Source organism: Mus pahari, chromosome 9, assembly GCF_900095145.1.
Source record: "Mus pahari chromosome 9, PAHARI_EIJ_v1.1, whole genome shotgun sequence".
Taxonomy (NCBI): Eukaryota; Metazoa; Chordata; class Mammalia; order Rodentia; family Muridae; genus Mus; species Mus pahari.
In genome coordinates this window covers 19,410,917-19,438,368 of record NC_034598.1, presented here as the reverse complement: position 1 = coordinate 19,438,368, position 27,452 = coordinate 19,410,917, and the positions used below count along the sequence as shown (strand labels likewise).

Sequence of the window (27,452 nt, the reverse complement as noted above, 5' to 3'; positions counted from 1 at the left end):
TACTTTCTATAGTGTGTATATTCAAAGATTAATCATATATTCTAAGTTGGAAAATATTTTTTTGGAGTTCTTTTTTTTTTTTTTTTTTTTTGGTTTTTCAAGACAGGGTTTCTCTGTATAGCCCTGGCTGTCCTGGAACTCACTTNGTAGACCAGGCTGGCCTCGAACTCAGAAATCCGCCTGCCTCTGCCTCCCGAGTGCTGGGATTAAAGGCGTGCGCCACCACGCCCGGCTTGGAGTTCTTTTAAGGTAAAGTATATTATAGTATATATTATTTAAGCTAAAAAAAGTTTAAACTGCTTCTATTTAAATGTATAATATATGTGGCAATTCTTTTTATATTAAAGTTATTTCCTCATAAGCATCACCTTTAAATGGAGCAAGTTGAAGTCAGTCTGTAATCAGATTAATAGATCTGATGCAGTGTGGTCCAGCTAACACAATGGGAGATGTATGAAGGCAGTGAACGTTTAAAGCATGCATCACAAAGATATAAAACATGTGTAAGACAGTGTTTCTCAGCCTGTGGGTTATGACCCCTTTGGGGTCACACATCAGATATTTACATTATGATCCATAACAGTGGCAAAATGACAGTTATGAAGTATCAACAACAAGAATTTTATGTTTGTAAAGCAAAAAAAAAAAAAAAGAATTTTATGTTTGTGGGGAGGGGGGTCACCACAACATGAGGAACTGTATTAAAGGGTCACAGCATTAGGAAGGTTGAGAACCACTAGATTAGAGGATAAGCTCTGGGGCTCCTGGCAGCCCAAATAGTACCTCTGGGCAAAGCAAAACATGCTTCCTCTTTCCGGATGAACACAGGCTGTGCCAGGGCATACAGCGTGGAGAGGAAAAGCCTAGTTCAATTTTAGTTCTCACTGAAGGAACTTACAGTGCCAAGGAAGAGCTTCAGGAATATCAGTTAAGGTCATACTTTCCCATATGTCTTCTAGCAAGTTAACACCACGGAAACTCAAGGTAGTCACTGTGAGATCCATCCTGATGCTGAGACTTTACCTGTAAGCGGCCTTTTCTCTCACAAGACCCCACTTGCTGGGCAGAGGAGGACTCTGTTGATTACAGATCGGTGTTCACAATGATGCTTACTGCTTACATTTTATGCCCTGCCCTGTCTTTCTGCCCTGGGCTCTCCTGAGTAGTCATTTCATCCTAGTGAGCCTTTCATAAAATTCTGAACATATAAACTGTAATCCTAGTCCACAGCATGGCCTTATCTGTTGCTGTGGGTTTTCTCATGAAGTTAGCTTTGCATGGTGGCTCACACCCATAATCTCTGAACTCAGATGGATTGCTATAAATACCAGGCTAGCCTGGGCTACAGCGTTAGACACTGTCTCCTCCGACTTTTAAGAAGTTGCATTGCCTGGAGTCAGAGATTTACAGTTCCTCCTTTAGCCCCCAAACTAGAAAACCTCTGAAACATACCATTGTGTACAAGTTAATAGTTCATAAAATTTCAACAGTCAAACAGCTTCTTTGGAAGTCCATAATGACAGACCAAACTATTCTGGTTGTGTATTTCTCACCAGGGCTTGGCTGTTTCCATGGCGACGTGTGCCAACTCTTTTATTAATCCTCATTTGTAACTTTGTCCCAAGCCCTTCCTGTAGCTACTATTTCAGCCACGCTCACTGCACAGACTTATCTCTGCTGCTTGTAGCTTTTCTTGTTTGCCATGAGTAGCTCTTCCCTCTTGCCTTCCTTTGCATCGCTGGTGAGGCCTGGGTCTTTCTTCTTTCTCTGGAGCTTCCTTTGTGAAACATGCTGAGTAGCCCATTCCTGCCTCCAATACATCAAAGGAAAGTTGTTGCTGATAAAAAACCAAAAAGGCTCCTGCGCACTGTAGAGCACCCTCTTCTGTTGGCTTTGGAGGCCACAGACACTGCTTTGCTTTGGTTTGAGTAGATGGTGTCTTAAGTTGTTTATAAAGCATATTTCACAACTTTGTATCTGGACTCTAAGTTCCTTTTTTCTTCAGATTTCTAGAGTAAGACTGACCGACACCATTTCAGGTTAGAGTAGCCTGTGGATGTGAGCAGAAATGGATAAGATTAAACAGTATTTATATGTACATTAATACGTACACCACCTGTGCTCACATGCTTTTTGTTCTTTGAAAAGACCTCATTTGAATTAAAACAGCCAGAGGTGATGTTTGACATGCCAAGGCTGATAGTTTGGGCTTTCAAAAGCAACAATAAATCACTTCCCAGTTCTTACCATTCTTCCAGAGGCCCTGGGTTTGACACTCAGCGTTCAGGCAAGGTAGCTTACAGGTGCCTATAATCTCTCAGCTCTAGGGGGTAGGATGTGATGTCCTCTTCTGGCTTCTGTGGGCACCCTCACAAATGTGTGTCTGTATGCACACACAAACACACTCACACATCAAATAGATAATAAGCAAGTAACAACCTGACAGATATTTCAAAAGAACAGCCCTCAAATAATCTTGACTAACAATTATTGTGTTGTTTCTTGTCTGCCAGACACTGCTCTGAGTGAAGGCGTATGGTATGGAAATGCCCAATTCCCACACAGTGGTGGTAGAGATGCCGGTAGAGGAGTTGGCTCTTCTTTCTGAACCTACAGCCTAATCATCGCACTTAGTGCCTCATGGAGAAGCCATTTACCCTTTAGTTAATTTCCTCAGAGCAACTTTACCTTACAATAGTGTTCGTTGCCACCTGTGTCTGTCCTTGGTACAAATGTTATATGTATTGCAGCATATTATTACAGCAGATATGTAATGCATAATTTTATAAGCATGGTAATTAGACTATTTTCAAGATAATTTCTGAAGACAGACTTAAACTAGTGATAACTCCAGATCAGATTTTTGGGCTGGAAAGATGACTCAGTTTATATAGTGTTTCCGTCAAGCCTGGCAACTTGAGTTCAATTCCCGTAGCCCTCATAAAAGTAGGAGAGAAGTGACTGCTGTTTCCCTTTGACCTCCGCATACACACACCATACACACATCCAACAATAATGGAAGCGTCTGTGAACTGAGTTCCAAATGTAGAACGTTTTTAACTTAAGGTGGTTATTTCATCAGACCTGTTGACCTGCTCTTCCCCTTGGGCCGGCAGTCTGTGAAAACATGCCTTGCGTTTAGTCTCTGTTGTGTGTCTCTCTGGCGTAGATCTCCCTGCTCAAGCAGAACCTGGAGCTGCAGCTTTGCCAGTCACAGACATCTCTACAGCAGCTGCAAGCGCAGTTCACCCAAGAGCGCCAGCGCCTCACCCAGGAGCTGGAAGAGCTGGAGGAGCAGCATCAGCAGAGACACAAGTCCCTCAAGGAAGCACACGTCCTCGCGTTCCAGACCATGGAGGAAGAGAAGGAAAAAGAACAAAGGGTAAGGTTCCCAGGGGACGTGTTCAAAAACTGTCCAAGACATTGATGATAGTTAGCTTTAGACTCCTGTTTTAGTGGTCTGTGGTCCATATGCAGCACAATGTGAGCCTAACATTGGAAACGGAAATAGGAATCACCAGCCCCAGATTCTTAAGAATTACGTTGGAACTCTAATCCTCCACACCCTCTCTCTTTAAACATCCAGCAATAATGGGAACAGTTCAGTAAAACATTACACGTTGTTTTACTGAGCTGTTCTCCAGTGTGTGACCCCCACCCACCCATAGGGAGTCACAGTGCTTAAACACACACACTAATATTGCACATAATAGCAGACATGTTAGAATAGAACTAACATTCTGTTCGTCTGTCATAATGCCAAGCTGAGCACATCTTTGGCTCCTTAGCAGTTAACAGTTGTCACTGTCCTATTCATAATGTATTATTATTGTAATAATCTTTTATCAAAAATGTTTGAGGGCTGGCGAGATGGCTCAGTGGGTAAGAGCCCTGACTAGTCTTCCGAAGGTCCTGAGTTCAAATCCCAGCAACCACCACATGGTGGCTCACAACCGCCCGTAATGAGATCTGACGCCCTCTTCTGGTGCACCTGAAGTCAGCTCCAGTGTACTTATATCTAATAATATATAATAAATCTTTGGGCCGGAGCAAGCAGGGACTGAGTGAGCAGAGTTGACCGTAGCAAGCAGAGGTCCTAAATTCAATTCCCAAAAACCACATGAAGGCTCACAACCATCTGTACAGCTACAGTGTACTCATATACATGAAATAAATAAGTCTTTAAAAAACAAAACAAAGTTTTTGAGGCAGAGGCCCATGTGCATAGGATAGCCTTGAACTCACTCTGTAGCCCAGGCTCTCTCTGAGACCCTGATCCCCTTGCCTCACCGTCCTCAGTGCTTGGATTACAGTGTGTGTCACCACACTCAGATTTTTACCAAACTCTAAATTTGCTTTTACTCTGAACCTACAAAAAAGAGTAAAAAATGAAGAATGAAGAAGGAGAAGGAGAAGCAATGAATCCAAGAGATGATGTTTTTTTTTTTAAATCTTGGACTTTACCCTTACATTCTTTTTTCCGAAACATTGTTCTACAAACAAGAACTATTCATGATGTAATAAAATTGTATATGTTTTAAAACATAATTTCCTTATAATATAATTCCAAAGCTAATATAAAAATTTATAACTGTGATAACTTAAAAGGGATTTAAACCAATGAATATATTACTGGATCATTATCATATTCTTTAGTTTTTACTTTGTGTGTGTGTGTGTGTGTGTGAGAGAGAGAGAGAGAGAGAGAGAGAGAGAGAGAGAGAGAGCACAAGAGCGAGCTCAAGCACGCATACATACTTGCACATGTGTATGAAGAGACCAGATGTTGTGTGTGTGTGTGAGAGAGAGCGAGAGCGAGCTCAAGCACGCATACATACCTGCACATGTGTATGTAGAGACCAGATGTTAGTAGCAGGTGTCTTCCTCCCCTGCTCCCTTGTTCTGCTTGGTGTTGCTTGAATGAGATGCAGTGCCTTTCATCGAGCCCAGGAGCTCACTGATTGGCTCATCTGGCCTGTGAGTCCCAGGGATCTCCCTGGCTCCTCCTCCCAGTGCTGTGATTACAGGCGTGCAGTGCCCTGCCTGTCTTTCTTACATGGATGCTGCTGATCTCAGTGCAAGCCCTGGGCTAAGGAGATGGCTCAGTGGGTAAAATGTTTGCCATTCTAAGTACCCCACCCCCAACACACATAGAGAACACATGTCATGTATATCTGCAATATACACATGTTTATGTGTAAGCACATACACACAAATAAGTAAATCAACATGCCCAGGTCTTTAGGCTTAAATAGCAAAAATTTGACTCGCTGAACCATTTCCCACACCGCATGTTATTCTAGTCTGGGCTAGAATCTCCAGATATCTTCAGATAGCCATTGCTTTGCTTAATTTTTTCCCAGAGAGTGGGATATTTGCATTTCATAGAAAATGCTATAGAAGGTTTGACTGAAGTGATCCTCATAGCCCTCCCACTGTGCTTAGGCAAACCTAACCGAGGCTTTATGTTGTTTTCTTAGTAACAGCGGCCTCCTCTCCTGTCTGTGTGCGCAGGATCTGTTTGTTCCTTAGTTTTCAGTAATTTGTATCCTTAGCAACTTTAGAAAACGATCTTACTTGAAAACTGCCTGAAGCTAAAGGTCTGTATTTCCAATTTCAACAAAACGTTTTGAGCCAGACTGATTTCATAATTAATTGTTTTCCACTGCATTGGCCCACTGAATTTGTTTTCCAGTTACATTACTGTATATCTTGATTGTCTTAACTCCTGGGCTTGGGGACTGTTTGCACTTTGCCTGCTGTGTTCTCTAGTGGAATGATGTGATTGGCTTCCCCTGTGTAGGCTCTGGAGACTCACTTACAGCAGAAGCATTCTGCAGAGCTGCAGTCACTGAAGGATGCGCACCGGGAGTCGATGGAGGGCTTCCGCGTGGAGATGGAGCAGGAGCTTCAGACACTCCGGTTCGAGTTAGAAGACGAAGGAAAGGCTATGCTGGGTACTGTGGGCAGGGTTATAGTCTTGCCATGCTTATTTGTCCATTCCCCCATTGTAAATGTCACCAGAAAGCATCAGTTGTATATTTAAAGTCTGGGACATCCAGATGACTATCTAAGCCAGCCACAGACTTTACTGGATGCTACTGTGTGAAGAGGACAGGAAGGTAGAGTGGGTGAGCTTCCTCTGCACTACGAGAAGGCAGTGCTCATAAATGTTTGTCTTCATGGAACTAAATGGAGGCAGGACACTTAGGGATCCCAGAAATTAGCCACTGGCGAGTAGCCCCCAAATACCCACCCATGCACCCCAATTCTTAACACCTATGCATGGACCACACACATGCATCCCTATATCTTCCCTCACACATGCACCCACACCCATGTATCCATGCAGTCACACACACACACACACACACACACACACACGCACAAAGGCACCCTGAGTTGCCATTTTGCAATCTCTTAGCATTGTATGAATGATCTTCCCTATATCCTCCCTCACACATGCACTCACACCCATGTATCCATGCAGTCACACACACACACATACACACACACACACACACAGGCACCCTGAGTTGCCATTTGGCAATCTCTTAGCGTTGTATGAATGATTCATTCCCCTTGCGTCTTACCACTATTAGACATGTGACCGTATGTCAGGTATACTGATAGGAGTGTCATAATATCTCATTATAGTTTTACTTTACAGTTCCTAGGTGAATAATGATATTGAGTATTTTTCATGTTCTCATCAGCTCCACATCTTCCTTTTGGTTGGGTTCTTCATTGTTGATGCTAGATCTAGTCTGGTGTCAGGACCGTTTGGGTCTGTTTACACTATCACTCCTGTGAGAATACCCTTCCTGAGGTCACCACTGACTTGAGCTGTCTTCACTGGCTGGCTGTTGTCTCGTTTTCTCTGTGTGCACATCTGGCTGCTTGGCCTTTTGGGTCTCTCTCCTCTTAGTCTCCATGTTACTATACATTCTCTCTGTAATGATTTTTATATATATATCTGTACCTTTTACTCTCATGGGCCATACCTGTTTCATGTGTATCCATTAAATACTTTTTTCCTTATAATTCAGTTTGAGCTTCTGTTTTTTCTTTCCTTTAGCCTTTTCCTTTCTATCTACCTCCATGGCTTCAGCTATCACCTTTGGGCTGGAGACTCCAAATGGGTGTTTCTGGATCAGCCTTCTTGTTTTCATACATTAAATTGTATTCATTGCTACATGCTGATGCATTGATTTTTAACTAGATGTTATTGTCTTCCCATTGTCCAAAGTCCATATCCATCCCTATACTTCCCACTCTGATTAACAGTGTCAATATATTGAGTTGTCAAAACATGGAAAATGGGAGCAGCTTGTTTTCCTTTTGTTACCGTATTCTGCCTGTGAGTTCTTCTTAAATCCTGTTTATGCCTATTTCCTCTGCCCTAGACCTTCTGTCATACTTACACCAAGGCTATATGATTTCTTTTTCTGTTTCCGTTTCTGTGCATGAGTGTTTTGCTTACATATATGTCTGTGCAGTACATGCATGCATGGTGCCCTCAGAGGTCAGAAAAGGATGTTGAATGCCCTAGAATTGGAGTTTGAGACAATGGTGAGCTTCCATGTGGGTGCTGGAAATCACACTTGGGTTCTCTGCAAGAACAAGTGTTCTTAACCGCTGAGCCATCTTTCTAGGCCTTTATATTATTTTGGTTTTGGAATATCATTATTATAACCTTCCTCCTGACTCCCTTCTCATAGCTGTCAGAGAGAACTTTGAAATGTTCATACCTCACGCAAGACTTCCCTCTTTAAGTCTATCCATGGTTCTACATGAAAGTATCTGGCAAGGTTTTCTTCTAACGAAGCATTTAACACCAGGAATAACTGGACTCATGTTCTCCATGAAGACCACAAGAGGGGCTTAAGTTGGCCAACTACAATCAGGGGCAGCATCTCTTCCATTAGATCCCATGTTTTAGCCTCAGAATCCATAATTTGCCTGTTATTCACGTCTCCATATTAACATTTAAAATGTTCAAGTATCCATCATGTTTAAGGAAACATCACAGGTGATCCCTGCATGAAAAAAAAAATTTTAATGCTATGGCAGGGGCTGTAGCTCAGTAATAGAGCACTTGTCAACAATGTGCAGGTTCCTAACGTTTGAGCACCAGCACCACAGGCAAAAGTAATCATTGTCTAATAATCCTTCATTGATAAATCTGTCTTAGACAAATATATTTCGACACAGATGAACAGATTACTCACATTTATCTGTAAAATGTACATATCTAGTCAGCCTTACTTGAATGTGTTCTGACGCTCCTGGTATGCTCTACATGCATTATTTTAACAATCACTTGCTCATGTTGCAGTTTAGTCACTGAAACATGTGTTGGATTCACAAGGAAGGGGCACAGAAAATTCCAAAATTAATTACCTAAATGTTTAGGAGTCTATAATGGCAACGTTTCCAGAGCTAAGGCAAAGCCAATTTTTATTTTAAATCAGACTTCTAGGATATGTGGTTAAGCCCCCCACCAAAGATGCTAGGTTTCATCGATCTCTCAGGAAGACTGAAAATAAGACAGATATAAGTAAAATTGGCATAGCCTGTAGAATCCCTTAGGAGAGTGAAGAGAATCTCACGACATCATCATGTTCATTTTATTACCCAAATGCAAGCTGTACAATAGGAAATGCCTTTAAGTCTCTTTTAAAATAAATATTCAGGAAAGAGAAAAAAAAAGAAGAAATGCAGTGGCTCATGTCACAATTTGAGAGCCATGGGCCTAAAGGTTTAACTAAAATCCATTCAGGTTCCATTCTCCTTTGTGTCCCTATGTACCTTGTGACCTCCTGCACATATGCCACAGTTGTGAGACAAACTGGGTTCTGGCTTTCCTTGCTCATTCTTTCTTCATGATGAAAGCACCCCCTTCTCTACCTAGGAGCCCCAATTCATTCCCTCTGTCTTATAGACTGATTCGCCATAACAGACTCTGTAATCCACCCCAGTCACCAACTCTCAGAAATGTAGGTATTTTCACCACTGACTTTTCATTATCTTTAATGTTAACATCTGGTATTCCACGTAGTTCCCGCACAGTATCTCCACTGCTGGCTTGTGAAGTTACAAAGACAGTGTCAAATTTTATTCTTCCCTAGGATACCGTGGTCATTCCATAGATGTTTGTGAGCTGTGTGAAAGGATTGATTCTAGGGCCAGGTATAACACATGCCTGTAGCTCCGGTCGGTTCGTGGGAGATAGATGCAAGAGAGTCAAGAGTTCAAGGCCCCAATTGCATAGTTTGCATGGCCAAATCAGCCTTGGCTTCCTGAGATCTTGCCTTAAAAAAAAATTTTTTTTAAATCAGTTCCAAACTCTAATGCATGTGGTGACTGGCCTCCAATCATTAAGTCTGTTTACAGCCAGTACTTTGCATGGTCATTGCATGACATTGTAAAAGAAAAAAAAAAAAAATCCTACTGGGAGGAAAGTTGCCTCCTAAACATTTGTCAGTGTACAACTCTAAATTCCACATTATTTTAATACTAGCAAACAGTTCAGCATTTAATCTCCACTTTGTCTTCAAACTGAATTCACAGAAAGCACACCTTTGTCATTTAAGCTCTTGACATTTTTCACATCCTCAGCACAGCTAAGCAGATTCCAAGTACACAATAGTATATGATGGTCTACCTGATGCACATTCACCAGTGTCCTAATTTTAAAAGTTATGTTCTGGATCTTTTCGAACCTCTTTTCTTTGTGTTCCAGCTTCCTTGCGTTCTGAACTAAACCACCAACACGCAGCTTCCATTGATTTATTACGGCATAATCACCATCAAGAACTGGCAGCAGCTAAAATGGAATTAGAGAGAAGCATAGACATCAGCCGCAGGCAGGTAAGTGTGATCACTCTGCACTGATTCCTTCAATCTGGTTCCTCGACCCTCATGCCAGGAATGGTACTTTGTAGTAACTGCTAATTGTTTAAGGATGATTTTTTTTTCTTTTTTCAGAGGAAATAAGCAACCCTACTTTTGTACACCAGTTATAAGGTTACATTTTTATTTTATAACCTTTGGATTGAATGTTTTGCACTTTGTTTGCATCTTAGAAAAATAAACAATGAGAAATGACAGCCGTCAAGGGCAAGAACAGCACTGTTCAGCAGTACTAGCCATGACAACACATTGTCCTGTGTCTGGGAGGGCCATTGTGGTAGTTGGTAGCCACATAGCCCATATTTATCTGGTGCACCCAGGAAACTACATTTTCAATTTTACGTAGTTTAACTTAGCCAAGCTGAAGAGTCACACTGGATGACACAAGCATCCAGAATGAGTGGATCCTCCTTAAGAGGACAGATAACTCATATGCCCAACATCTTCATTAGCCACTACGGCTTATACTTTTTACACTTTGCTCTTGGGGCCAGCATCCTTTCTTCTTCTATGATGACCCGTGGCAGTGGAGATGTGTGTTCATGGGAGGATACAGCCGTAGGCACTGTGCAGAGAAAGCTGCTGGTGGCTCGTCACAGCCGCAGCTTTTACTTGGCTGGCTCTCCCTTGTTTAGGGGTCAGCCCAGAGTTGCTCGTCATCGCTGGGACGACGTGAATGAGCCACTGTAACCAGAGAGGGAGGTTACTTTCTTCAACTCTTCCTGCAGTAACAGGCATTCCTGTTGGCAATGTCTACTTTACAGAATGCGTAGAAAACATTGACTTGTGGTAAATCCTTCCTAGATAGATAACTATATGGACAGCCATGAAAGCAGCCGAAGTCTGCCTTTCCAAATCATGGAATGCATGTGTGTTGGAGGCCTCCCTAGATGAAAATCCCTCTAAGATTAGAGGACAATGGTACCAGCAGTTTACTACAAGATCTGTCCAATTTACTAAGAGACCCATATTCTATTCTTGGATATATATGTACATGTATATACATAATCAACCTGACATTGACTATAAACTATCTTGGAAAAATCCGCTTATAAGTAGTGATTTCCTCATTATAAAATGAGTGAACTAGGCTCTCACAATCTTTTGGGTCCCTCATAGCCATGATATTGCAACTATGTTCATATAAACATTTCTTAGCTGTATGGAAGACAGAGAGCCTTGAGGGTTTCTCATTTTGAGCAGTTCAGTTTGGTTTTGAAGCCTTGTTAGAATGATAACATTTCATACTCATAATTGTCATTTCGGCCTGCCACATTAGTGTAGACAGCAGATGTGTAGAAAACCTTTAGCATTTTGTGTTTTCTTGCAGAGTAAGGAGCACATGTGTAGGATAAGCGATCTGCAGGACGAGCTGCGGCACCGGGAGCACCACATCACAGACTTGGATAAGGAGGTCCAGCACCTGCATGAAAACATAAATACCCTAACGAAAGAACTGGAACTTAAGGGGAAAGAAATTCTCAGAATACGGAGTGAATCCAACCAGCAAATGAGGTATGCCAGTACTTGCAGCAGAAGATGCGTTGTTGTCTAAACTATGTCTGCAGAATGCTTAGCAATATGTCCCTGTTTTTGTGACTAGTACCTTCCTAGTAATAATACATTGCAGTTCACACTTTACTATGTGTGGTGGGTATGATATCATCTAGAAAAATAAAATGTCTGCATTTTGATAATGTATTTATTATTCATTAACTTTGGAAAATGACCATCATTAAAGATGTTTAAAGTTGTACTAGAAAAAGCATTAAAGGAGACAAATTTTAACACTAACCAGCAGCCCATAGCAAACTCTGTAGCTTATCTTAAGCTGTTTACAATAATTTCCCATGTATTATAACAAAACAGGGGCATTTCAAATCTGGTAGAACATAGATAGACATTGTGAAAACTTGACTTCAGAATAACGTTTTCTTAACTAAAAATAAATTAAACAGGTTGCATGAACAAGATTTAAACAAGAGACTTGAGAAAGAGCTGGATGTCATGACAGCAGACCACCTCAGAGAGAAAAATATCATGCGGGCAGATTTTAATAAGACTAATGAGCTACTCAAGGAAATAAATGCAGCTTTACAAGTGTCGTAAGTCATATCGCATTCAAGAAAATTCTGTGTGGGTAATAAACTGAGGAGCACTGTGACTAAGCTCAGCCTAACTGTTGGAGTCTAGTAAAAATGGTGCTGAGTGAAGAAGGCATAAGTACTGTATTTAGATGTAATTGCAGTGTGATATCGATGTTTGTTAATTAGGATAAGGCCACTGAGTGATTTGTTCCATTTGATGCCACAGCTGTGGATCTGTTAAATACACATGCCTCCCCCAGACACACCATTGGTACATGGCTTCCGTGATGACATCTCAAAGTGTGTTCATTGTATAATGTGAAGTTATTAGTATATTGTGAACAATAGAAATGTTATAAGCCGGAGTTCCAGGACAGCCAAAGCCGTCACACTGTCCCGGGGCGGGGGTGGGGGTGGGGGGTCGCAATAAAATAATGCAAAGAGAAAAAAAAAAAAAGAAATGTTATAAGCCTATGCATGAGTTAACAATACATATTTTACAACACCCAAAACATCCTTTAAGGCAAACATACACTTTAAACGATATGTGTCCATTCAGCAAGTACCTGGTAGATAGGAGGGACAGAAAAGAGCAAAGACTTTATTTCCTATACTTGGGTACTGCTTGAATTCCTACAATTAATATTTAAATGTTTTTTTAATTTTAAAAATCTATAAAGTAAAATCATTACAAATAATCACTCAAATTTAGTAACCCCATTATTTAAGTAAAAATCAGTATGTATTTCTTAGTGATTATTAAGAAGACTAACAGCCCCTGTCTTTCCAGGGTCTTTACAAACTCCTACAGATAACTCACTTTGAATTCAGTCTGTCTCTCTGATCTAATCCCTGGTCTGGTTTAGGTCATTTTAGGTTTCATCTGCTCTAAGCTGCTGCTAATGTCTTAGTCACTTTTCCAGTTATCCAGATACCTCCATAAAGTAACAATGAAGTCACCACCACCACACCGCACTGTCCGACTGTTGGCTTTGTTGGGTTGTCCTCTGCATCTGTGCTGTTATACCTGTTTACTTCCCTCAGATATAGATGTCATTGTCACATCTTCTGTCTGCGTAACCGCTCAGTCTCAGCAAATACTCCCTGCATAGGTGCTAACACACATAGACACAGTAGCACCAGGCCCCTGGCTGCTGGCGTTTACTCAAGTGTCCTCTGGGATCAGGCCCGTTTTCTGACAGATACGTTTGCCCTCTTCACAGAAATAGGTATATACTAATGAGCCATGAATGTTTTGTGACTGTTCTCACTTAGTGAAGTACCCAAAAATGCAGGAAAAAAATCCTTATCTCCACAAACTTAGTGATTAGTTGTTTGCTTAGACTACAGTCAATTTTTAGATTTTTTTTTTTTCAGCCACTGTGGACTCGTGCAATGCGGCAGAGCATACATATGACATGCTTGGTGAGAAGCAGATAAAACCAGCCTTGGAACCATTGCTCTCACATTCCCTGGCCTTCGGAATATGCCAGGCACCCGCCAGTACCATGGCACCTCTCTTCACATCCTGAAACAGCACACTCACACAAAGAACAGCCTGTGTTTGTCTGGGTGTCCTGACATTTCCTTAGGAATATTAATTTACAAAAAGGAAAGACTGTGTGTTTATTTGGATATTTATTATGTGCTCATTATGAAATTTTAACAGATAGCAAATGTTGACTTAATGTTTCTATATTTTGATCTTTTGATAATTGAAAAATTATATCACTAATAAGTAAAATATTTTCCTTCTTTTTTAGAAATGGCATTTATTTTATTCTTTGCCTTGGCCCCACACTAACCAGTCACATTTCTGTTTTTATCTGCTACCATCATATAATTATTCTTTAGATTTAGGTAGTTCCTTGTTTAATTACAAACATTCTACACACTTATTTTTGACTGATATTGTCCCTCAGGTTTTTACATGATAATAAAAATGTTCTGGCTCCTCCAACTCTAGCAGCTATGAGCAATAATAACCACTTGAAGTGTATAGCCAGTGTGACTGAGAACTTAAACTCTAATTCAAATTAGTTAATGTAAATTAATAATAGCAGCCTGGAGTTGCCAGTTGTGTTATAAGCTACCCACACCTCGGCTTTGATGCTTCAGATTCAGAAAGCCCTGGGGAATTATTAGAGAGCCGAGGGGGGACTGTAGAGGTGCATGCGAAGCCTGCAGACCAGAGTATGGTGCTGAGGAAACCCTGGAGCAGCTGGAAGCTTCTCTTCTCCCTTCTGCTCTAACTCCTGTTGACTCCTAGGGAGAATGGAGAACAGGTTTAACGGTGTGTAGAAATAGTGCCAGAGTCTTTGTGTCTTTGAAATGACTGTTAGAAATTGTACTCTCGAGTGCTGAGTATTCAAATCCTCCTAGAGCTTCATGGAAATTTAATTGTCTTACTATTATCCCCTAAAGAACCTTACATCTAGCCAGGTGTGGTGGTGCATGCCTTTGATCCCAGGAATTGGGAGGCAAAGGCAGGTGAATCTCTGTGAGTTCGAGGCCAGCCTGGTCTACATAGTAAGTTCTAGGACAGCCAGGGCTGTTACACAGAGAAACCAGTCCCAAAAAATCAAATCAAACCAAACCAAATCAAAACAAACCAAAACAAAACCCCTTGCATCTAAGTTTTAAATGTTTTGAACTTCATTTGTTTTAAAAAACAAGCAAGGTCTAGAACATACCTCAGTGATAGAATGCTTCCTTAGCAAGCACAAAACACTGGTTTGATTGCCAAGACCCCAAAAGGGAGGAAAAAAAAAAAAAACAAGATAATAAATGAGAGAACAGGCTACTCAATTTTGCCTAAATGACATTTTCCATAGGTAAAGAAAGTTTAAGTGAAATAAAAACTGTCCCAGTAGCTTGGGTCTAGAAATATTTATTGTACAAAAAAGCGATTCATGTTTGTCTTTTTAGTTTCTGTGGGTTTGTTTTTTGTCGGCTTGTTTTTGAAACAGGACCTCCAGTAGTCCATGATGCCCTTGAATTCTTGTTTTCCCTGTTTCTACCTCCCAAGTGTAATCCATAGATGTGGGTTACAACACCTGGCAAGAGATTTTTTTTTATGGGGGGGGCAGAGGAGGGTAGTTAGGTTTACTTTAAATTAGCACCTCACTGTACTGTAACAACAAAAAAAGTTGGTTTATGAGTTTATGAGAGAAATGTCAGTTCTACACATGAGACCAGTACTTCCTAACTAAAACAATGTATTCTGTCATTCAAGAATTGCTGTCTTGAACTCTTAGCCTCTAAAACTCCAATGATTTTGCAGTTGTTTGATTTTTGTTTGTTTGTATTTTTTAAACTTACCACTCAGGCTATTTTCAGAAGCTTTGAGGACATCTGGACTTAGCAGTGAGCTTCTTAACACAAATCCAGTCTGCTGGAAATTATAGTAGTCCGACAGGAAAATGCTTCAGTCCTCTATTTTGTTTATAAATAACAGACTGTATAGAATGTAATTTCTGGGCTATGTGAGTCTTGGTGATGACGTTGTTCAGGTCTGCAGTCTCTAGACATTGATTTTCTTGTCAGATGGGTTCTATAATGCAGCATGAGGTAGATGATAACGTGGGAAATGTTATACAGAGATAGTGTTTCTCTGTATAATTTCGTATAGGGCTGCATTGTTTAGGAGCTCTGGGAAATTTACCTATACACACTCCACACTGCACCCCACCCTACCCCTCTCTCTTCCTCCCTCCCTCCCTACTTCTCTCTCTCTGTGTTTCTCTCTTTGTCTCTGTCTCTCTCTGTCTCTCTGTCTCTGTCTCTCTCTCTCTCTCTCTCACACACACACACACACACACACACACACACACACTGGGGTGGGGGGTTATATGCTTGGTGAGAGTCCAACAGTAAACCTGATTGGCACTTCCGTGTGTTCTGCCTCTCCTTTCTATTCAGCCTTTGTATTACTTTTAATGATAATCTGAAAACTCAATGAAAATAAAACTGGATTCCTGCTACCATATTAATGCTCACAGACCTGACCTCACTATGAATTAGTGTCAAGAGCATATTTTATAAAGTTCATTTAAGAAATATAGAACCAGCCTGGGGGTAGTGACGCACACCTTTAATCCCAGCACTTAGGAGGCAGAGGTAGGACTCCTGAGCTCTCTTAGTTCAAGGCCAGCCTGGTCTATAGAGCTAGTTCTAGGACAGCCAAGGCTACACAAAGAAACCTTCTTGAAAATTCAAAACACACACACACACACACACACACACACACCAAAACAAAACAAAACAAAACAAAACAAAAGAAGAAATATAGAAACAAACAGAAGGATCAGAGGTTAGCTGGGAGTGTAGTACCTGCCTGTTAATCCTTGCATTGGAAGGCCAAAGTAGGAAGATCTCTGAGTTTACATCAAATCCAAAATATAAAGTGAGGCTCTGTGCCAAAGAGAAAAAGAAAAGAAAGAAAAACAGGACATATATAATCTTAGAACTCCTCACCCCCAATCTCTCAGTCAGTCTTTGCACTTAGTCTTTTAGAAGCACTGTTGGTCTAGTGAACTGCCCAGATAGCAGGAAAACCATTGTTGTCCTGAAGTGGATGTAGGAATGGTACTAAGTTCCTTCCCTTCCTAGTAGAAGGATGGATGAGATTCTTGTATATTTCTAAGTTCTACCTAGTTCATAATAGTCTCTTGTTCTCTCCTTTAATGCTTTCCTATTTGTACTTATAGATTGCTTCTTGTCAATACCATGTCTTCATTATTATCTAGTTTTTATTAAAATTGTTGCTGATGTAAAATTATGTTGTTGGGAGAATTAGCTTATAATAATGGAGGTTAAAAGTTTCAACTAAGCTAGGTGAGGTAGAGTACTAATCCCAGGTCTTGGAAGGCAGAGTCAGTAGATCCCTGTGAGTTAGAGACCAGCCTGATGTACATAGTGTGTGCCAGGCAATCCAGGGCTACATAATGAGACCCTGTCTAAAACAAACAAAAAATAATAGTAAGAAGAATGTTTCAACTAAACTGAAGCATACATTTGAGCAGGGGAGATCTTTCCTGTACAACAAAAGGAGATTCCAAAACTGAAGATGATTATTTTAGATTCACTTTACTTTGTTTGATTAACTTGCTCATTCTTCTGCAATGAAAACAAATAGGGCTTTACTACATGTAGGATGGGTTTGGCTAGTGTCTACCAACTCTCTTACAGCCATAGGAAGTAGCTCTGCATCCAAGATGTTTCTAACCAGAGGCAGCATTCTAGTGACATCTTGTGGCTGCTTCAGCACATAGCCCTAACACCTTTTTTTGTTGTTGTTCTCACATAGATAGTATAATCTTTCCAGTGTGTGTAAATACCACTGAATGAGTTTGCCTACAAGAAAATGTGATTATTTTTTTTCCCTGATGAGCCTTGAACAATTTGTTCTTATTGGTTGATAATGGAGAGTTTTAAAACTGCATTCCCCACAAACCAAGACAAGAGGGTGACATTCATGTGTCTTTTGTTCTCCCTCCCTTGGTATCTTTTCTTGTTCCTTATATATGTCATGTACGTCACCACCCAGCATCGTGTTGATGGTAACCACTCACAATAATGCCCGACCTGCGTTTGTAAAGTTTGTGTCGTCTGGCTTCTCAGCTCCTTCAAAGCACACCTCACGTCATTCACACATGACTTAAAGTGGCTAAATCCTCCCAAACATAACCAACCCATAGAGTACTTAATGCCTGTTGGGCAATCACATTATCATGCTTGCAAGTCTTACCATAAATCTGCGTGTGTTTAACTAATTGAAGGATGTAGGTATTTATTACAACAGGATGTTGTCGTGAGTTGTATTGGTGAGATAAAGGTTTTCTTGTTTGTAGACTAGAAGATATGGAAGAGAAGTATCTAATGAGAGAATCGAGGCCAGAAGATATACAGATGATTGCAGAATTAAAATCCCTGCTTACAGAACGAGACCAGGTCATAAAGAAACTCATTGTAAGATATTTTGTTTTTAGTACAACAGTATTAGTAATCAATAGACAATGGGGGAGCAGTTTTGCAAAATGCTAATGGAAAATGGAAAATAAAATCTGTATATTGTGGTCACATTTATTAAGCTATAATTTCACATTTAAATTTGGCAGTAGAATAAGGGAACTTTACCCTTTTCTTCAGTGTTTATATTGAAATAAATACTTTTAACACATACTAAAATTTTAATAATATGTCTTTACCACTTAATAGTTAACATCCTATTGGTCTATACAGGGATGTGTTTGTACATACAGTATTAGAACAAAGAAAAATCTGTTAACATGGCCGTGAATTAGACTGCATTGTCAACTTACAGTTAGTTCCCCCTTTTTGTTGTTGTTGTTGGTGGTGGTGGGTTGTTTTTTGTTTTGTTTTGAAATGGTTATGCTATGGAGCTCTTAAAACTTACAGCAACTCTCCTGCCTCAGCCTCTGAAGGGCTGGGATTACAGGCAGGCATCACCTTGCTTGGCTCAAATGAATCGTGTTCATTTCCTAAAGTGTGTTCCACCAAACACCGACCCAGAGAGATATTGAGCCATGCAAGTACTCAGGAGGCTGGGGTGGGAAGATCTTGACTTTGAGGCCACCCTAAGCACCATATTAAATTCAAGAGTATCCTGGAATACACAGCAAGAACCCATCTCAAGAGCAGGAGCAAACAAACAGAAAGGAAGGTTTTGTGGTCCAGCCTAAGAAGAGATGTGCGCTATCAAGGGAGTCAGTGGTACTCAGCAGAGATGTGCGCTATCAAGGGAGTCAGGGATGCTCAGCAGAGATGTGCGCTATCAAGGGAGTCAGTGGTGCTCAGCAGAGATGTGCACTATCAAGGGAGTCAGGGATGCTCAGCAGCAAGGGCACTCAGAAATCCACTGGTGAAGAATAATATGACTCTAAAATATTCTATCTTCATTAGAACCATGATTACTTGAGAATAAAAAAATTATACAGATGTTTGAGAATTTATTAAATGTTTCAGAATTTTCTAAAATGCTATAATATCCTGGTCAGTAACTAAAATGCTGCTCTTCGTTGTCACTAATAAATGCAAGTCTTTGGATGTTAGCACGTAGCACAAGACCAATATTCTAACATCCTTTAAACTTATTTTTATGATTTAGAAAATTCCATCTGTTTTCAAGACTGTGAAGTTCTTTTTGAGACTTATGAAGTTCCTTTTGAAACTTCCAGGGTGGATTAGGGTTCTTAGAGGGAGCCCAAGAATAGGCTGTGCCATTTCCTGTGGTTTGCACTCTGCTAAGCACCCCATTTTCCAAGGCTGGTACATATGAGCATAGCTCTTCCCAACAGCAGCAGACATGGAAGACTGCTGTTTCATTTACAAAGTGAGCAAGCATAGCACGTGTATTCATCTATAGCCTACAAGTAGCCATTTATTCTTCCAGTTACTACTTGGAATGTTACAGATACAATTGCATTTATGCTCATCAGAGGGCAGATCCAATTTTGTAACCAGGAGCATTTCCACACTCTTTCTACAACAGGGTGGTTCTCTGACCACCTCTAAAAGCATGTGGGGCAAGGCCTGTAATGGAATTGAGAGTGGGTGGAAAGGAAGAGTTAGCAAGGGACTACTCTACTAGGTTACACTGGAGTCAGGGCCAGTCTGAACACAGCCATCATTCTCACCCATACCGTTCCATCTGCTGTGCCCTTCCCAGTCTGTTTGCTAAATTGCTTAACATATCTTTCTTATTTCTCAAAAAGGAAAGGTTTTATCTCTGTAATGGCCATTTACTTTTCCTTTACCCTTGGTATAATACATCACTATCTCAAAGAAAAGACCAGATGAGATCAAATCCATTTTCCGGTACTGGAGAATAATACATAGTAGTGTCATAGCTATATATGGAAACCAGTCAAACATGTAGGTTACAAAAATCCTTCAGGTCAGAGTCTGGCTCTGGCAGCCCTAACACAGTGGGCGTGGTTACCCACTCTCAATAGGCCAATTAAACAGACAAGTAATATTGAAAAGTAGAAAAGAGAAATATATCACATGAGGCTACAGTAGGAAGAGGTAGAAATGAGTCCCCTGACCCTCTTCCCTGAACCCCAGTGCCCATCTTTGGGGTCCTGACATAAGGCTGTGAAAGAGATGTACATAACAGTCCTGGCCAAGATGTGGTCTCCCATCATTGTCTTAGCTCTAGCCCCTCCTTCAAGGCAATCTGACAACCTGTCAGGGCTGTTTGGAGACAAGTTCTCTCTGTCTGGCATCTCTGCCTTTTCCTTCTGTGAGCCATGAAACTTGTGGGGAAATTCCAATTTGTTGGGGATCATTGTTAATTACAATATTCCAGTAGCCGATAAAAGAGGCATGTGTCTCTTCAGTATTGTCTTCATTCCTGTCATTACAGTTGCATGTACACAACACCTCGAGTACGAGTTAAACCCACTCAGATGCCACAGTAGGCACCACAGAGAGACAGGACATTAGTCGATCCTGTAGACAGGAATGAAAGGCTATTAAAGGGTATGGCCCAAGGTTTAAAAGGTGCTAAAAAAGTGACCTGCTAGCTACATTTGAGACACTGGCAATCAAGTCTAGAGATGTTTAAACAAAATATATAAAGCTTTATACTTCATTCATTTTTTTAATGAAATGGCACTCACACATTTTAAGTTTGTAAATCTATAACAGAAAATGTTGAAAGGATGTTTATAATTCTTTTGCATAGGAGGATAATAAATTTTACCAGCTGGAATTAGTCAATCGAGAAACTAACTTCAACAAAATATTTAACACAAGTCCTACTGTTGGTGTTATTAACCCATTGGCTAAGGTATGTGCCATAGACACTGTGAAATAGGGTTGTACTTAAACCCAGAGGGAGATGGGCTCATGTGGAACAGGCAGCATAAGGTTAAAGCTGTCCAAAATGTCTTCTGAAGTAGAATGACCTCCTGCTCAAGTCATTACCTCTTTATTGTTCAATTCAGAATGAGCTACTCACTTACTGGGAATTTAGATCCTTAAAATATTGTATTCATATTGAAACAGTCCGGCTCTACCTTTATTTTTTTCATATTCCTAAAGAAAAGTAAAGTTCTGACATAAGTTAATTTCTTGTCACTTCCTTCCTGAGCATAGTCCTCTGTGCAGATCAGAGAGAGTTCAGCCCCAGACTCCAACAGTTCTTCCTAGCTCCAGGCCTTCCAGCATAACTAAAGGTGACCCTGTAAGTGTCACTTTCCCGCTTGTGAATGTTCTTGACAATTTAAGTATGGCCATTTCTGATTCTTTATTATTCTCTTACAACAACAATGGAAAGGTTTTGAATTAGATCTGACTAACTTTTGTACATCATTGTCCCCTGCCCACACAGCCCTAGTGTTTAGGCATAGTGTGTATTCAATAAATGTGTTAAATTGTAAAACCTTATCATACTTCTTTAAACTATTCTGTAATTAAATCAAGTAATGACTAAATAAGTGTATATACTAATCTCACATGGATTATGAATCTCTTAGGATAAATTAGTAATATAATAAAGCTCATGTTAAAGCTGTTTTTTAATCCATATTTTATTGCTTCACATTGTGCTGATTTCTGCTATGCTTTCACCCAGAAATTTTATTTTCAAAGTTTATACAATTTCTCTGTTTAGAATTCTGAATTTACTCTTTCTTCATCAGTACTCTACACTTTGAACTTAATGTTTTGCAAACTAAAGAGCTATAGCTCTGTCTTTAGAGTTCCATGAGGAAAACTCTCCATAAATAATTGAATGGATGGGCAGAATTAATTTAATGCTGTTTTCATTTTATTTGATTTTTGAAACAGTCTCATGTGGCCTATGCTGTCCTTAAACTCACCTTACAGTCAAGGCTGGTTTTAAACACACCCTATAGCCAAGGTTGGCCTTGAACTACTGACTACCTCTACCTCCTAATTGCTTGGAGTATAGTTGTTTGGTACCCACCTGCCTTTAATTTTATTTTTCAAACTGATAATTAAGATACCATAGCTTTTAACATGAAAACACTTTAACACTTGTGCACTAAACATACATACTAGTTGTAGTAATTGTGTGCATGTCTCAGAGACAAAGCATACTAGAATTTTATGCATTTATTTTATCAGAATACTTTGTTCAGCTTTAAAACAACTACTTTAGAATTTTACCAGAAGTGTGGTTTTTTGTTTGTTTGCTTTTTCATTTGTTTTATCTGGGGTTTGGTTTTTAGAGCTGGTCACACTATTCAGCCCTGGCTACTCTCACTATGGAGACCAGATTGGCCTTGGTCTCAGAGAGCACAGGTATTAAAGGTGTGGGCCACCACACCTGGCTATCGACTCTTTGATTTCTTAAACAAAACAAAACAAAACAAAACAAAACAAACGAAAACCCTGAGCCCTGTTTAAAACCCTAAGCCATCTCCAGAGTAAACCAAGAAAAGGCAAAAGCTGCAGTGTTTGAGAGAAGCTCCTAGCTGCTTCTGATTGCTGATAAGCTTTCCAGTGTTCACACTCTTCTCTGATGCTGGGTACACTGTATCATAGACTGCCTGCCTGCCAGTCACAGGGTATGGCAGGAAGAGACAGCCACAGGGACTATATCATTTTAATTGAAGTAAAAGGTCTGTCATGTGAATTATTTCCATTTTTAAAACTAAAATAACTTTGCAAGGAAAAACATCCGTATGCATCCACCTGGAAAATCTGAGAATATTCTAAGTCTTTTACAACGTACTAATTTTTATTCTCCATAAGGGTTGCCACTCATCAATCCTTGAAATTAGGAATATAATTCTTTGAGACTAAAGGTGATGTTTTGCCAGCTGACAGATTTCAAGGCTGCATTTGGCTTCCTTTTTTTTTTTTTTTTTTTTTCCTCATTTTAAATTCTGACTGGATGCAAAAAATCGGTTTCTAGTCTTTAGCCTTTATATTATGAGCTAGTTCATGATATTGCCAGTTAATTTAAAATGTAGGTTTAATGCTACATACTTAATTATCGCTCTTTAGAAAGATGTCACAGAGGACTTAACATGAGATTATTTAAGTCCGCTTTAAATCTTCAGTAGAAATGTGAGATTTCTTCAAACTACAATGCCAAGCAGTCTTGTATCCCTTTTTTTTTTCCAGGCAAGAACAGCCTCTCTTTGACAGATGGACAAAGTTCACGGACCTCCCTTTTAATATTAGACTTAACTTCACGCCTCCTAAGTTTAGCCTAAACCCACTTACCCTTGTGGTATTTGAGGAACTTCCTACCTCTCTGTTCCCTACACCGTATACTCTGACCTGGTCTTCCCCTAGTCCTCTGTGTGGTTCGAGATTGGAGATGACCCATTCCTAAATGTCCCTTCCCCCGTGCTCTCTGCCCTGGTAGCATGTCTACCCTTGAGGATTCCACGTAGACGAGCACTTTCGAGGATCCCCAGACCACACTTTGGGTAACACTGGTTAATTTTAACATCACAATTTGACACAACATTTCCAAAAAAATTTCCAAACCAAATTTACCTTTCCTCTTCTTCCTGTTTTCTTTGTTGGCTCTTGTGCAGGGAATGAGTGTTCTCACGTGTGTTATTTTTAACGCAGCAAAAGAAGAAGAATGATAAGTCACCAGCAAACAGGTTTGTGAGTGTTCCCAATCTAAGTGCCCTGGAACCCAGTGGCATGGGCAATGGACATCCTACCCGTCTGGAACCCATTCCCAATTCTCCAGCCCATGATGTTGAGTTCAACAGCAGCAAGCCTCTTCCACAGCCTTTGCCACCCAAAGAGCCCAAGACATTTTTGAGGTGAGCCACGTCTCACCAGTAGCTTTTTTTCCCTTCTTCTCGATTTTAACTTAAGAAATTTCCCTTTTTACATTACAGAAATCCACTACTCAGAAAAACTAAAAAAAAAAAAAATTAAAAAAAAATAACATGAGATAGTTTGAAAATGTTTTATGACCTATCTAGAAAACTCTGTTTTTACATTGTCCAAAGACTTTATTTTTAATTTATCAGTAGTGAATTTTCTAAAAGTTCACATAATTCATGTGCTAAGAATTTTTAATATTTATAGTTTACCAAGATTTTATTAGTGCAAACTTTAATTTTTAGAACTTTAAAATCATTTTTATTTATTAAATTTTTCATTTCTAATGCTTTACATATATATTTCCTTTTATCAGGCTTACTAACATAAATATACATATGGCCAAATTAAAAGAAAATTAAGCTCTGAGAACTTAATGCTGTAGTTAAATTCAAATACATTTAGAAACAAACCAGTTTTAAACTAATTCTAGTTTAAAGTTGCCTCCAAGTTGATTAAATATATTAAGTAAATTTTGAAGGGAATGAAATTATTAAGTCATTAAATGATTAAAATTAAAAATTACTATTTTATTCAAGTTAATTTTTCTTTTATTTTTTCTAAATCCTAATAACCCCACTACTAAGTCTTACAAGTGGGGTTTATATTTCTGTTTTTAAGCTAAGTGATCTCTAATGTAGTTAATGACTAAAGAGTAAAAAAAAAAAGACAATGAAAAATAGTCGATGCTGTCTCTGAATGTGTCTCCTGCTAAATACTCTGTGTTGCTTGTTTCCCGTGCATGGGTGTGTTCAGGTATCAGTAAGATGCATGTGCATGAGCTCAAGGAACTTGACCGCTGGACTTTCCATAACACATTGTTGCGTGCCTTGTAATTCCCCCAAAGACGGTAGGGATGCTTTTGTTTTCTTAAGTAGCCCAAAGAACCTTAGGTAGATAGAATTAAGATGTTAGAGCTTGCAAAGTAGGAAGAAAACGAGACTTTAATGCGCTCTTTGAAGTATCGGATAGAATGATGGAAGCTTAATGTAAATATGCAAATAGTAGAAAGAACTATACTTTGATTTACTGTGAAGAGTACATATATGAGACTCAACCCCTTGTGCCAGGTCCTGATAATTTTAAAGGGGAAAGTTGCCAAAAGAGGGGACACTATTTTGTTTGCTTTTCTCTCCCACAAACACTCAGTTTTTCAAACCTCAAAGATGAGACTGTTGTTTTTGCCAGTAGTTTACTTTTTGTCCTAGAGTAGCTGTGATGTGGCTCCTCTGTCACAGAGTTCACGTGAGCTGCCACTGGAACTCCTGGTCTCAGAGGAAGCACTAATGCAGAGTAGCCAGTCCTTACATCCAGTTCTGACGTGGGGTACCAGTTGTGGAAATCAACGCTTGTATTTCATTGCTTTCCCATTGCTTTGCAAACCATTTAATCCTGGGCTACATGTCTCTCTTTTTATGAATTCAGTCCTCCTCAGAGTGAAGCTTCCCCGGTGGCTTCTCCAGACCCCCAGCGCCAGGAGTGGTTTGCCCGGTACTTCACATTCTGACTGAATTTTGCTGGCACAGCTCTGTGTGGACTGTTCCAAGAGCATGACTGCATAGGAATCATTATGTGGACAGGCCTTTCTACATCAAACACTGTGAATGAGAAAGTGTTTGTCTCTCCGATTTGAAAATGCACTGTATTTCCTGTGATATTTATTGGAATCACTCTCTGAGGTACTATATTATGTGTGTAATTATAACAATTATTTTTATTTTAGATGGAAGTCTTAATCTTTGTAATTACTGCATAATAAATTTTGTTAGAACAAATGTTTTTCGTGGTTGTTTTCTATCAAGTGTGCTTTAAACACTTTTTAATACCAGGTATAAGACTTGTCAATAAGTTTTACTGCACTAATGATCTTAAATTGTTACTTCAAGAGTCTTAATATCAATATAGGGGAATTTATTATTATCTTCCATTGTTGTGTATAATTCTAACTATATAATTGTTAACATTTATAAATCCAGAATAAAAAAATTTATGTAAATTGTGTACTTTCAAGTATATGAATTCTTTTTTTTTTTTTTTTAAGTATAGAATAGAGTTTATTCAGGGCATGGGGAGGGGAGTTGAGAGAGGAGAGAGACAGAGAAAGAGAGCATAAATTCTTGTTGGTTTATAGCTTTTTTTCTTTTTTGATTCTGATACATGAGATGTAAACCTTCAATAAAGTTAGTATCTATGAGTAATATTATTTAGGGCCAAAGTTGGTATGTAAAAAAGGTCTACTATAATTTGTCTTAAAAGGAAGGTTATGCCAGGTGTAGTGCACATACTTTAATCTCAACACTTGAGATTGCTGTGCACTGGAGGCCAACATGGTCTATTAGTGCCAGCCAGGGCTATATAGTGAGACCCTGTCTTCAAAACAAAACAAATGCCTGCTTGCCAGTTTTCATAGTAGCATGGTTTGTGTTGACATATAAGATGACATACTTGGTTTTTTTTAATCCACTTTTTATGAGTGTATGTGTCTATGTGCATGTATTTCTGTATGCACGTATGTGCACATACATAAAGAGGCCTAAAGTTGATGTCAGGAATCATCATGCATCCCCCTTTTATAGAATTTATTAGTCAAACCTAGAGTTCACTGAGGTGACGAGCCTTATTAGCTGATCTCCTTCCACCACCTTCCAGGACTGAAATTGCAGGTGGACGACCCTGCCCTCCGAGCAATTATATGAGTTCCTAAGACCCCCCCAACTCTTCCAGACCTTACATTTGTGCAGCAAGTGCTGCACCCGAGCCCTCTCTCCTGCCCCACATTTCACTTAAGCTTTAGTCCACCTTAGCCAAATACTTTGTGGTGACTCTAAGATCAGTAGACTTCTCCAAAAAAGTTAGTTATGTTAAGTCACTTTTACCTGCTAATAAGTAGTTTCTGTGAACTCTTGTCAACAAATCTTTTGATGGCTGCAGTGCTGTGCGCGAGCTTCAGATCAGTGCAGCAATCAAAACGGGCTTGTCCTGGGACTTCCTTAGAGACATTAAAAAAAAAAGTCTCTTCATCCCAAAAGGGAAGGAAGCAATAGACCAAAGACTCTACCAAATCTACTTCCCAAATGAATTTATTTGGAGTTGATCACATGAGATGGTTAATGCAGGGGAAGCTTGCACCACAGAAAAGCCCACGCAAAAGGCCCACGCATGGGATGTGGCTCAGTGTCAAGAGTACTTGTTGGACCTGAGTTCAAACCCATGACTCTTTACAGGTTGTTCTCTGACTTGCCTAAGTTTGAGCCCCAGGATCCACCACAATTAAAAAAAAAAAAAAAAAACATGTAATTCTAAACTTTTTAAAATGTATCACTCCAAGTCATTTTTAAAAATCTCTTAACTGCTTTCATGAGGATGGGTAGGAGAGAGTGGTGACTGGAATGAGAAGCAAAGATCTTCTGTGGGTCTTAAGTCCCCTCTTCTCTCCAAGATGGAATGTTCACAACTCAACTGCCATTACCATAGGCCTGGGTATCAGTTGTACTGCCCAGCTCACTATAGGTCATGTTCTTCTGCAGGTTAATAGCTCTGCTTCTCTCTCTCTCTCTCTCTCTCTCTCTCTCTCTCTCTCTCTCTCTCTCTCTCTCTCTCTCT

The 27,452-nt window shown here is 39.8% G+C and overlaps 1 protein-coding gene across 8 annotated transcripts in view; it reads left to right on the top strand.

Annotated features, from left to right (window-relative positions):
- Fam184a (family with sequence similarity 184 member A) overlaps positions 1-25,811 on the top strand; it is a 113,625-nt gene extending 87,814 nt beyond the window's left edge. The window contains exons 11-19 of one of the 8 annotated variants that reach the window (XM_029542398.1): positions 3,170-3,382; positions 5,804-5,957; positions 9,746-9,873; positions 11,246-11,430; positions 11,874-12,020; positions 17,855-17,972; positions 20,713-20,817; positions 23,583-23,617; positions 25,275-25,811. In XM_029542398.1, the coding sequence (XP_029398258.1) occupies positions 3,170-3,382; positions 5,804-5,957; positions 9,746-9,873; positions 11,246-11,430; positions 11,874-12,020; positions 17,855-17,972; positions 20,713-20,817; positions 23,583-23,617; positions 25,275-25,356 (1,167 nt within the window). In that variant the 3' untranslated portion in view covers positions 25,357-25,811. Of the gene's footprint in view, positions 1-3,169; positions 3,383-5,803; positions 5,958-9,745; positions 9,874-11,245; positions 11,431-11,873; positions 12,021-17,854; positions 17,973-20,712; positions 20,818-23,582; positions 23,786-25,274 lie in introns of all 8 variants that reach the window. The other 7 variants (XM_029542395.1, XM_021204838.2, XM_029542397.1 and 4 more) reach the window with 7 other exon arrangements.
- The last annotated feature ends 1,641 nt before the right edge of the window (positions 25,812-27,452 follow it).